The sequence below is a fragment of the Cicer arietinum genome, chromosome 2 (assembly GCF_000331145.2).
Source record: "Cicer arietinum cultivar CDC Frontier isolate Library 1 chromosome 2, Cicar.CDCFrontier_v2.0, whole genome shotgun sequence".
Classification (NCBI taxonomy): domain Eukaryota; kingdom Viridiplantae; phylum Streptophyta; class Magnoliopsida; order Fabales; family Fabaceae; genus Cicer; species Cicer arietinum.
Genome location: NC_021161.2, coordinates 49,330,684 through 49,343,419, shown reverse-complemented (window position 1 = coordinate 49,343,419; position 12,736 = coordinate 49,330,684). Strand labels below are relative to the sequence as shown.

At 24.5% G+C, this 12,736-nt stretch overlaps 1 protein-coding gene across 1 annotated transcript; it reads left to right on the top strand.

The window, feature by feature from the left end:
• The first annotated feature begins 10,822 nt into the window (after window positions 1-10,822).
• HSFB4B (heat stress transcription factor B-4b) lies at window positions 10,823-12,322 on the top strand. The gene is made up of 2 exons (XM_004491167.4): window positions 10,823-11,169; window positions 11,677-12,322. Exons 1-2 carry the CDS (start codon window positions 10,915-10,917, stop codon window positions 12,193-12,195), a joined length of 774 nt encoding a protein of 257 aa, XP_004491224.1. The 5' UTR covers window positions 10,823-10,914; the 3' UTR covers window positions 12,196-12,322.
• The last annotated feature ends 414 nt before the right edge of the window (window positions 12,323-12,736 follow it).

Genomic DNA, 12,736 nt, shown 5'->3' with positions numbered 1-12,736 from the left:
CCCCCCCCCCACCACCACTCAATTTTAAGCTCTATTACATTGGTAATGAAGGTTTTATAAAGAAAAATTCAATGTGAGATTTATGTTGGTCTATGTAAATTTGTTGTAGTACTATTGTTAGATTTATGTTGAGTTTAAATACAATACAAAATACTAAATTTTATTCTTTCACTTTCAATATTAGTTATAATTAAATATCTTATGGTAGCTTTGTTTCAATTATCCTTTGGTTTAACACAATCACGTCTTTAATAAAGTTGGTCTTAATTTGACATGTAAATTTGGTTTGATGCTCTATAAAATTGACTTTGATATAAATCTAGAGTTAAGTTAGGGATAAGTATTACCTTAGGGTTTCAAATGATATTTAACCACTGATTCACGATTAACCACGTATAGAGGTGGTTCATTGTAAAATTTGCCGCAATTCAAATAACAAATTCTACCTTCTACCTTTCATTTTGACATCAATTTGTAAAATATGCATTGCAAGCAGGGGCGACCTGAGAACACATGAGTTGGATAGCTTAGATACATAGGACAGCAGCTTCATGTGATCTAAGGACGACCCTGTAGAACCTCTCTACCTCGTTATCTTTTGGGCTGAATTGAATCATGTATCAATGTATTGAATTATGCAATCTTAATTCTCAATAGATTTATAGCCTCAAACAGAGTGGTACTTGTCTTGTGTAGAGATGTACATGTACTACACATAAGTACTTGTCACGGAAATGAATTCATCTATCTATGTGTTTTGTGTGTGTACCACATTGTACTGCATATCTCATATCAAAGAAGGTAGTTAGATGTACTACATCTTGCCTAATCGACCGGTAGGGGCTTTTATTTTTATATATAAATCAGATCAAGATTTTTTTCTAAAACTTATTTAGTCAAAAAAGGTAAAGATTAAGTAATTAAAAAATTCTTAGTTTATCATGTCAATCTTATTAAATTAATATAAATAATTTTTTATCACTATTATTAGAATAATAATATTATGTTGTCTTAAATGCACATTTGATTTTTCTATTTTGTCTAAAAAAATTTAGTTCTCTCATTTTTAAAACTAATTTTTTAGTCTAATTACTATCATTTTTTATAATGTAGTACTCTTATTAATAACATGATACTAAGATAATGTTTGTGAGTTGGTTAAAATACTTTTTATATCATTATTGTTGTAATTAATTTTATTTAATTTTTTAATAATTTAAAAATTATTTATTTTAATATTTACATTTATTACATTTTTAATATTTATTTTAATTATACATTAAAATATTAAAAATAATTTTATTTTAGTTTATTTGTAAATTAAAATATTTAAAATTAAAACTTAAAATATTTAAAATTTATTTATTTTATCCAACAATAATTTAAAATTTATTTAAAAATTTTAAGTTTTTAATTTATAAATAAAATAAAATTTATTCCTAATATTCAATGTATAATTAATATAATATTAAAAATTGAAAAAGTAACATTTTAAATATTTCAATAAAAAATTTAAAATTTTAAAAAAAGTTTATAAAATTGATACAATTTAAATATTTTACTGTAACATTTAATTTTTAACATTTTAATAAAATAAATGTTTTTTTTTAATATTTTAGTATATAAATAAAATTAATTATAATAATAATGATATAAAATATCTTTTATTCAACTCACAAATATCATTTTAGTGTCATGTCATTAATGTATGTCACATTATAAAAAATGGTGGGCACCTACTAAGTTTTGTTTTTTTGTTAAATATAAATTTACTTACATTTTTTGAAATTTAAACATCTTGATCTACATCAATATTTGATATATTTAAATATATTATTATAAAATAAAATTGAAGTCAGATGTAAAATGATGTTAGATAAAATGTAAAATGTCATGTTAGATATCAAAATAAAACTTTCGTTTGTAGATATGTTAATTTGTTGATCTATTTAGAATAGTCTACATGTGAATGGTGTAGACTTTTCTATGATACTAGTAAAGTAGTCTTTTAAACAAACTTTTAGACCTTGTTAGACTTTGAAAAATGTTTAACTAGATATTAACAATACGTCAATAAGTCTTTGATGGGAAATAAGTCACATTTGGAGGTAATATTTTCAATGTATTTTAGATCTTGTAAAGCTTAACTCGATCTAATTTATTTGCGTCTTTATCCACACACAAGAAAATACAATTCTACAAATATAATTGTGGTCAATTTTTTTAAAAGGAAATACAATTGTCAACCAAAAATCAAAGGAAATATAATTGAATAAATTTGGAACAATTGATAATCAAGAGGTATTAGGTGTTCACATGTTTCAGATTATTTTATAAAAGATACTGTTTTAAGAATAAAATCATATTTGAATGTTTTAAAAATATTTTTTTTGGAATTAAAAATGGTATTCAAATTATAAAAAATAACATAAATTTAACATTTCTGAAAATTTTAAAAAAGAAGATAAATTCACGAAGAAATTCACAACACTCCTATTAATAAAATAAAACAAAAAAATATCTATAAATGTGATAAAATTCAAGTGAATAAAATATCAATTCTTTATTTATAACGTTTAATCGATTGAATTTGTAATTGATATATTAATTTAAACTAAAGAGATACTACAACAAAATGAGAAACCATACAAATTATATAAGATGATAGTCAAAATAATGTTACATTCAATTGACAAAATAATAAAATAAAAAATAAAAAAATCGAGATCGATGTGTAGATCACTTATTTTATAGACAAAATGAGATAAAGAGTAATATCGAGAGGTAATTTCAAGTAAAAAAATAACTTTAAATCATCAATTGTCGATGGTATCTGGATGCAAGAGTGTATACAATACTCTACAACTCTATCTCTTTTGATTTTCTTTTTTCTAACCCTTTTATTTTTATTTCTTCTTCTTGTTTTCTCTTTTTTAATAGCCATAAATTCTGTTGCTGGTGATCCAAGTTGATGAGTAAGAAAGAAGAGGTGAGTAGTTTTCAAGAGGAGGCTAGGTTATTGTGATAAAAATACTACAAATTGTGGCTTAAATCTAAAAAATAATTAGAATCATTTTTTGACACAACAAAATAATAATTAGAATCTAAAAGGTTGTGAAATCCGATTATAATTTTAATCTATTAAGTACACTAATTTTTTTAATGAATTAAGTAGCTTAATAATGAGAAAGAAAAATATGATTATTAGAGAAATTATTGAAAAAGTCATTTTAATAATTGTGAATAAACACAATAATTCTGTTTTCCTTAAGAATCCCTTAAAATATCGTTTTTTAATCTTAATGAACACCCTAAATGCATAATAATATGAGCAAAATAATATAAGTAGATTTTCAAAAGTGTCATTGACACTTGTTTCTTGAGGATAAAATTTATTAGAAAATAAAACTTATATCAATTGCAGAGAGACAGGGACAATCTTAGTATCTTACCTTAATGAGTTTGGGGGGATTAATGTAGCATTACTATGTTTTTTATTTTATTTTATTTTTTACATTACATTAAATATAAATAGTTTGACTAATTGATAGTGTAGTCTACACATCTAAAATCAAAATTTAGACAATAAAAATAAAGAAAGTCGTTAATATACATTATTTTTAAATTCAATTGTTCTATCAAGTAATTGATCTATAACTTCAAAAATAAAATACTCATTCCTTTAGCAGTGAATACCAAGTCATTTTTATATTTAAGTTCAAGAGATTTATTTTATGCGGTTAATAAAGAGATGTTGAATGATTTAATAATTATTAAATAAATATTATTAAAAATTGAATGTAAAATGGCACGAGAGATAAATAGTTTTATGATTGTTTAGTTAAAGAAATATTTTTATTGACTATTGAAAATAAAAAACTATTAATTTTCTAGAATATAAAAAGTTATAGAGAATAATTATTATGTATTTATGATTTTTAAAAAAATGAAATTTTCTATATACTTAAAGTTGCCAATTATATATATTGATCTCACTACCCAAAATTTCTAGATATGTATCTAATTGATTGTATATAATTTTATTATAAATATTATTAAATAGGGAGAACTATAAGTGATATTTTTTAATTAAAAAATGATATTTACTTATATTTAAGATTAAAAAAACATAAGTATTCTTTTATTTATATTTGAAAATGGTTGGCGTATACTCTTTGCATCACAAAATGTGGCATTACTTATGTCATAGAAACAAAAATAAAATAGTTGTAGGAAAATGTAAAACTTGAGTTACTAGAAATTTCTCCTAATCAGATCAAAACAATCGAAGTTAATATATTTATATGTGGGAGAGTAAAAAAATTGAAAAAGCCTTTGGACTTTCCCTTTTCAATTATTTCTAAGTGCACTAGCATGGAATTAATTTCTCTCACTCCTTCTATTTTATTAATTGTGTAATTTTAACAAAATAAAGTTATCTTAAAACAAATATCATTTCTAATATTCAATATAATGATGATTATTTTTCTATTTATACTATAATTAATATAATGTACATAACTTCAAAACACTATTCTATTATATATTTATGAGAATGAAAAACAAATTATAATAATTAATGATGATGATGATGATGAGTTAATAAAATTAATATTATCTTTGTTTTACTAATATTTATTTTTTAATATGCCAAAGTGACATTTACTTTTGAGAGATAGGAGTGACACTTATTCTGCACCACTTGACATAGAATGTTGTGTTTCCTAGGTAGAAAGAAGACTATGGTCCTATCTCTTGTATTTCTGCAGTCTCCACTAAGAAGAACTAACCATCACTTTTTCATCTTTTTTCCTGTAAACAACAAAGTTCTTCAGACAAAAGAGAAAGGAAAATGCATGATATTAATTATGGTGTCCATTGCTTCTCAGTTCTGACAATTCTTTAGTGACATTCTAAAACAAAACGCACTTTCAATAAAGAAAGTTATATGCATGTAGGAGTAAGTTGTTCATTCCATCACTTTTTCTTTATTTTACTACTACCTTTTACCATTTTTTCATCTTTTTATGTCAAACATATAATTAATAAAGTTTAACAATTTCACACATTGTGACCAATGTGTGGATCCTGGTCACACTAATCCATGGTGGTCTAGATCGGATATAGGCATAATTCACATGAGTTGTTGGACCTCAACTCAATTTAGTAAAGGTCGAACTCAAGACGCTCTGAATTGTTGAATTCGTTTGAAACACCGAATTCACACGCTATTTATTAGGGTTGTTATTGCCCATCAATCAATTAACTTTATTTCGCATCGTATTTTCTGAATCAGAATAATCGTTGTCACGTCACCAATTTTTATAGAATCTCTATAGATAAGATCATGCACTCAAAATATAATTACCATTATTCATTTACCTACTGACTTAAATGTCAAAGTGTTTGCAGGTGTTCCTACGACCATTCTTAACCATCTGTCGCCACCATCTCCAGATCCGACCATCTCTAGTACTCCTATTCAAATTTTTATTCTTTTATAAACCAAAATTTGAAATTGAAATATATCTCAATGGGATGCTCACACAGTTATTAGTTATTGACCTAGTGAATGCATACACTGATTTTGAAGAACCAAAAACCAAGATTTTCATATGTGCTTGTGAAATGAAAACTTATTTTATTTATTTATCAATTTTCTATGTTAATATGTTTTACTAATAAAGAAAAAAAATATATAACAAGATAGCTAACCTTTGACTCCAATTATAAGAGAATCTTTAATATATATGTTGTTATTTATAAGTGATGAAAGGAATTTGTAATAAAATAAAAAGTGAAAGGAAAAGTTATTGCAATTTTATGCTGAATGGGACCGTTGACAGATAAATAGAGAGTGTATGGTAATGATGCAAAAATACAAAGATAGAAACCATCACTTTTGTTTAAATTGATGATAGACTAAAAAGTTTCCTCTTTATCTCTTTCATTGCATGTGATTTTTCATTATTTGGTTTAGGTGTGGTGCTGAAATTTTCATGTACTCATAAGTCATTCTTTTGCCGGAAGCACATATATATAATATAAGTGAAAAGGATTTATATTATGCACCACATTTTATTATTGTGACCATGTGTTATTTTATTTTGTTAAAATTTCTCATATTGACATTGCATGCTTTTCAAATACTAATCAACTATAATTACCACTTAATCTCTTCCATCACTTACTTAATAAAGCGATATTAAATGCTTTCAAATCACAAACCTCAAATCCCTTTTCTCTTTTGCTAAGCAAACATATTTTCAATTAACGGTGACATATACAAAAACAATTTTGATCTAAACTTTTCAAACACAAATTGATATTTTTTGTGTGTGTGAATGAATTCAAATATAATCACTTTACCTTCAATTTAATTTCAACAAAAAATAATTTTATTAAAATTTTATTAAATTATTTTAATTACCATAAAACCAAGCACATTTTGTTCTTGAACTTTGAAAGTAGAAATCTTGCCCTAAATCTCACTGTGTTAACATACACTAGACTATAATTAATTAACTAACCAAACCACTAAGCTTTCAAACAACTCTTTTTGTTAATTAATCCAATGATAGTTGCTTTTTGGTGGCACCTTGTTTATAAAAAAAAAATGAAAAATTAAATTTAGTTAGGCACATGCTCTTCTTCACATGTTGTGCATTTAGATTTGTGCTGACACATAAAAGACAAAACCTCCTCTCTTTCTCTCTAAAAAGACATGCAGTGGGTCACATGGAGATTGAGATAGATCATGTGATGTAACATTTATATTTTCTCATTTTCACTTTGCATATATGAAAATGATGGTAATATTAACTTTGGAATAGAATCTTCTCACTATTGAAAATATATCTATTTTGAACCTTTCGGATTCTAAGGAGTTATTTTAGAGGCTTCCTATTCTTTGACCACAAAATAGTGTGCAACAAATCAAGACTCAATATAGTCAAGAGAGATTCTTGGTTGTGTAGAAAAATAGAGCTTTAAAATGTCACTTTCCACTTAATTTTCTAAGTAATTATGAGAAAGAAAAGAAGGATGAGAAAATATGAGAGAAGAATGTGATCATCAAATTATTTTATAAATCTAATTTTAGTTAAAGTGACTCAAAATAAATAATTTAAATGTTTATTTGTAAATATAACATATTTATTGAAATCATAACAAAAAATGCGCTCAAAGTGAAAATTTACAATTTTGTAGCTTCTAAATTTTCATGGTAATTAAGAATGTCTCAAGACACAATTAGTGATATGCGAACTTCATTCCAAACACATATTAACTTGCATTAGTTTCCACCTTTTAAAGTAAACATAATATTAGATTTAAAGATATATTCATTAAAAGTGAAATGAATAATAAATTAAAATTATTTTATCTTTATGGAAATATTAAATGTCGTTTGAAATTTCTAAATTCTAAATCTATATTAAAAACATTTCTTCAAACATTTAAAGTTTTAACAAATCATACCGTTACATTGTAATTTCTTCAAACATTTCAAACATGCATGTACTAAAACATGTGTCAAAATTAATTTTATAATTCTAAAAATCACTCTTCTCTATAACAAAAGGAATCATAAGATGCACTTAAAGTCATGAATTACATCATTTTCTTTTTTCTTTTAGGAAGATTTGAGAAGTGAAGTAATATAAAAATATGCTAACAAGAGAAGATTCTCTTATAATTATGGAGTACACATAAATACATTATTCCATAGTTGCAGGCTAGAAGGAGCTACTTCTTCTATATGAGATTAGGTCACGGGTGTGCTTTGAATATTGCACAAAAAGATGAATAAAGGTCAGAATGTTCCACATTGATACAAGGTACCAAGCAACTTCAATTTTTATAATTATTAATTTATATTAAATAATTAGATATTTCTATAATGTTCAAGTTATGTACACAAGATGGTAACTTTGAAGTGCTAGCTATAGTGTGAAAAGATTTAAAATGATGCATGTGGTCCTCGTGATCACAATCCAACATTGATCCCCACAAAAAATATTTTTCTTCAAAAAAACAAAAGATGGTTTAGATATCAAGTTGATAAAAAAAAAATAAAAATTATAACTACATAATATTTTTTGAATAGTGTTTATCTTTTCTGACTTTTGAGACACTTTTTCTTAAGCTAGAAAAATAAAATTAAAAGTCATGATTTGGGTTATCTAAGAAAGTTTCTGTCCCATCAATCCTCATTACTTAATAATTTATCAGCCCAAGGTTGTTGATGATGAGTAAATGAAGAAGAGTATATTTATCATTTATAAGTGAAGTTATCACTTATGTATAATTGAAAATCTTAAATTGAATTCTTGATATAGTATACTATATACTATGGTTTTATGAGGAAAATTGAAAAATTAAATAATAACATGTATGGCCCTATTTTATTATCTCATTTTATCGGTGGAAATTTTTTAAATAAAATGGTAAATAAATTTGTTTATAATTGTCAGTTAAACTATATTTTACATATATAATATAAAAAGTTTACATTCCACTAAAGTGAAAATGTTAATAAAAAATGATTTATTTTCGATTTATCCTTTAGAAGTACCAAGTTTCAAATATCAAATAATTAATTCAAATGCATTCATATAGTATGTAATTTTTATGTAAAGACAAGGGTGAAGGGGAGGGAGGGACCAATAAATTGAACAATTTCTTTTTTGCAACGGACAAATTGAACAATTTCTGACACTGATTAAAATAGAGGACCAATATATATACCTAAAAGTAAGTAATTTTTTGGAGTACTATTGCATTGCAACCTTCCAAGATTTGGTTAGTTCCAAATAATATTATGTGTCTTACATGAATAAATAAATTAGAATGTTTATCATTTTACTTAATTAATTGTTAGTCCATATATGCGCGGAGTACATCAGATATTAATTATAGTTTAAATAAATTTTGAATCAATCAGAAATATTCAAATTTCGATCAAAATAATAATTAATTAAATTTTACTTACATCCTAATCAAATTTTAGATTACAAATTTAATTTTTTTTTCAAATATTTTAAATTTGATATTTTTTCATTTTTAGAATTATACAAGATTTTACATTTTTTGTGTAACTTTATACTGGAACTTAAAGCATCACAACGTGGTAGATTTTTCTTTCTCCACCCTTGCATTCGACTAGTCGGAGAAATCCACACCCGTCTCTATTTTATATGTAAAATTTAGGCTCTCATCTCCATCCATAATGAGGTTTAGATTTTTCCGCTCACACCCGCACTTATTAATATATGTAAAATTATAAATTTAAAAATCATATCTATTATATTAATATAATAAAATAATTATTATTAGATAATAAAATAAACAAATATTTTCTATAAAAATAAGATTATAATTTTTAATATTTAAAAAAAATTCAATATATTCAATATGTATATTATAAAAAATTTAAAAAGTACTATAATATTACTTGCAGAGTAGATTTAGGTGCGGGATGAATATCATCACTTTTAAACTCATTCCCACCCCGAATTTTACTTTCGGAGAAAATCAACATCCCGCACTCACTCAATCAAAACAAATTTTTTCGCTTAAATCAAACTGATTTAGATGGATACCGTGGCTGCGGAAGATATTGTTATCTCTACTCAAACTTAATGATTTAATTAACCACCCAATTTAATTTAATGTTTTAATTACTAAAAGGTGCCTCTGCAATATTTTTGGAGAATCCAATAAAAATATACTCTAATGTTTTCTCACCAAAATAAAAATAGAAAGTAGCTCATATCTCAAGAAGCATCAACTCAGCACCACTGCAGTAGAGAACAGTCAACAATAACTAATTAATAGGTTTATTGTTGGATCTAATTATAGTTTATCCTACAAAAACATATTGTTTGTACTGACATAGTCATATGCTTCTTAAAGTTAGTAAACAACAACTGAGATAGATAAGAGAAGAGCTAGGACATAGACAAAATAAGAGTTGCTTAAATTATATGTCATGTTTTTTTTGTTTCATAAAGTAAAATTATACTCCTTGCATTTCTTTTTAATCGCCGCAATTAAAAATAAGGAATTATTTTCAAAGTTTAATGTAATATTTGTTATTATTTTATCAATAATAGTTTTAGTTTTTTATTATAGAGAGAAATATTTATAAATTAAAATAATTAAGAATTAAATATATTTTTGATCTCCGTAAAATATTAATATTTCAATTTTAGTCTCTATAAAATAAAAAAATATTTTTTAGTCTATATAAAATTATCCAAAAATTATTTTTAATTTATATTAAAATAAACATGTTTAATTTTCTTTTAATTTTAAAATAAAATTTTTTGCAATAATATTTATATCATTATAAAAAGCTCCTCCATAAAAAATTTAGAAGTTTTTAATTTTAAATGAATTATATATGAATTTTTTAAATGTTAAAATATCAATACAAAAAGAATGAAAATATGAACTTAAAAATTAAATTTTTAACTCATTTTTTGAGAGAAATCTTTTAAAATATTATAAACATATATGAAAAAATTCATTAAAAAATATGTGGTCTTATAACAAAGACAAAACTACATGCATTATAAATTGTAGAGACTAAAATTATATTTTATTTTACAAATACTAAAATTAAAAGGTTGAGATTTTCTATAAAAACTAAAAATATATTTTATTTAATAATTAAACATTAAATATATTAATTAAAATAAATAATTATATCAAAAAGTAACAAAGTTTATTGAATGTATTGTTAACTGTAAAAAGTCCTAAAAGGACAACTAAAGCTGAACGGAGGGAATAATAAAAAAATAGTGAGAGTTTTTAATTTTTATTATTTTTAACTTGGTGGTGCATTTAGGAGATTATAACAAAGCATGAAATTTGATTTTTTTGAAGCAACACAAACTCTTTGGTTAAGTGATGGCATTCACACTAGAGAGATGTGAAGATAATAATATGGTGTTCACAATGGAGTCTCAAAAATCAGTGCCTGCTCCATTCTTGATAAAGACATATCAACTTGTTGATGATCCTTTAACTGATCACATTGTATCTTGGGGTGATGATCAAACTACATTTGTTGTTTGGAGACCTCCTGAGTTTGCTAGAGATCTTCTTCCCAATTTTTTCAAGCACAACAACTTCTCAAGTTTTGTTAGACAACTAAATACCTATGTAAGAATCTTCATATTCTAACTTCTATATATATATTTTATATTGTTTTAGTACTACTTAACTAAATTTGTATCATTAAGATTTTGAGTAAGACAAACTTTCATCTCATTATAAGTTTTTTTTTTCTTTCATTTTCTTAGTTTGACAAAGTTGTCCTAATCATGTCAATAAGAAATTTGGAACTAGTATTTTCTTTACTTGGTGTAAAAAGTTTAATTAGTCCTCACTCAATTTTCATTTTTCTTTCAATATTTGAATCATAGGAATAACTTATAATTACCTAGCACTGACCAACACTTCAGATTAATGACATATCTCGTGTCAGTTACATGTTAACGTTGAACATTAAAAAAATTCGTTGAAAACAAATGCTACAATATCTAGAAAGTTAGTTATAGTTTGTTACAATTCAGTTATAACTGATTCAGTTGGATGTAACTAATTCAGTTTGTTACAATTCAGTTATAACTGAAGTAACTAATATATATAGTTTTTGTTTTGTTGAAGGGTTTCAAGAAGGTGGTTGCTGATAGGTGGGAATTTGCAAATGAATACTTCAAAAAAGGAGCAAAACATCTTTTATGTGAAATACATAGAAGAAAAACCCCTCAACACTATCAACAACAATACTATGAACAACAACAACAACATTTTCAACAAGATGAAAGTATATGTTGGATTGATACATCATTACCATCTCCAAAATCATCAACAGGAACTGATATCTTAACAGCACTTTCTGAGGACAATCAAAGACTTAGGAGAAAGAATTTCATGCTTTTATCAGAACTCACTCACATGAAGAATCTTTACAATGATATTATATATTTTATTCAAAACCATGTGACCCCTGCAACACACTTTGAACAAAGGAGCAATAATAATAAGATTGTAGAATTGGATTCAGCAACTAAAATATCAACAAATGATGCTACTCATCAGTTTAAGGATTGTAATACTTCTGTGAAACTATTTGGTGTTCCTCTTTGTGGAAAAAAGAGATTGCATCCAGGTAATGTTGATTAATTAATTAATTAACAACAATAATTAGTTTTTCATGTTAAGAGTTTTCCATTATCATTGTTATAAATGTATTGGATAGCTCTGATTTTTTTTTTTTTGTTGACATTTGAAGAGAATATCTTTTCATGTATAGCTGAGGCTGATATTTTTAATTTAGATTAATTAGAATTAGTTATTTTTTTAAAAAAAAATCATTACTTTATATATATATATATATATATATATATATATATATATATATATATATATAGATATCTGAAAAAGAAAAAGAAAAAATTATTGCGATATATTTCTAAAACAATCGTTACTATTGAATAACAACTATTGAATGCCAAGGTTGATATTATTTTTACTTTAATATTTTTTGAATATAAGAAAAAAAATTGTTAGTTCAAAATATATAAATAATTATATATTATTTAAGGTCCAAATACCAAAATGTAAATATACAATTAAAATCCAATAAGAGATATACAATGATGTATCGATTGTGGTAAGCACGGATGGTTGAATAATTGAAGTTAGAAAGTGACTTTGCATGAGA

Coding starts and splice junctions, on each gene's coding strand:
- HSFB4B (XM_004491167.4), top strand. CDS start 10,915: ATGGCATTCACACTAGAGAGATGTGAAGATAATAATATGGTGTTCACA. Junction 11,170..11,676: donor TTAGACAACTAAATACCTAT/GTAAGAATCTTC, acceptor GTTTTGTTGAAG/GGTTTCAAGAAGGTGGTTGC.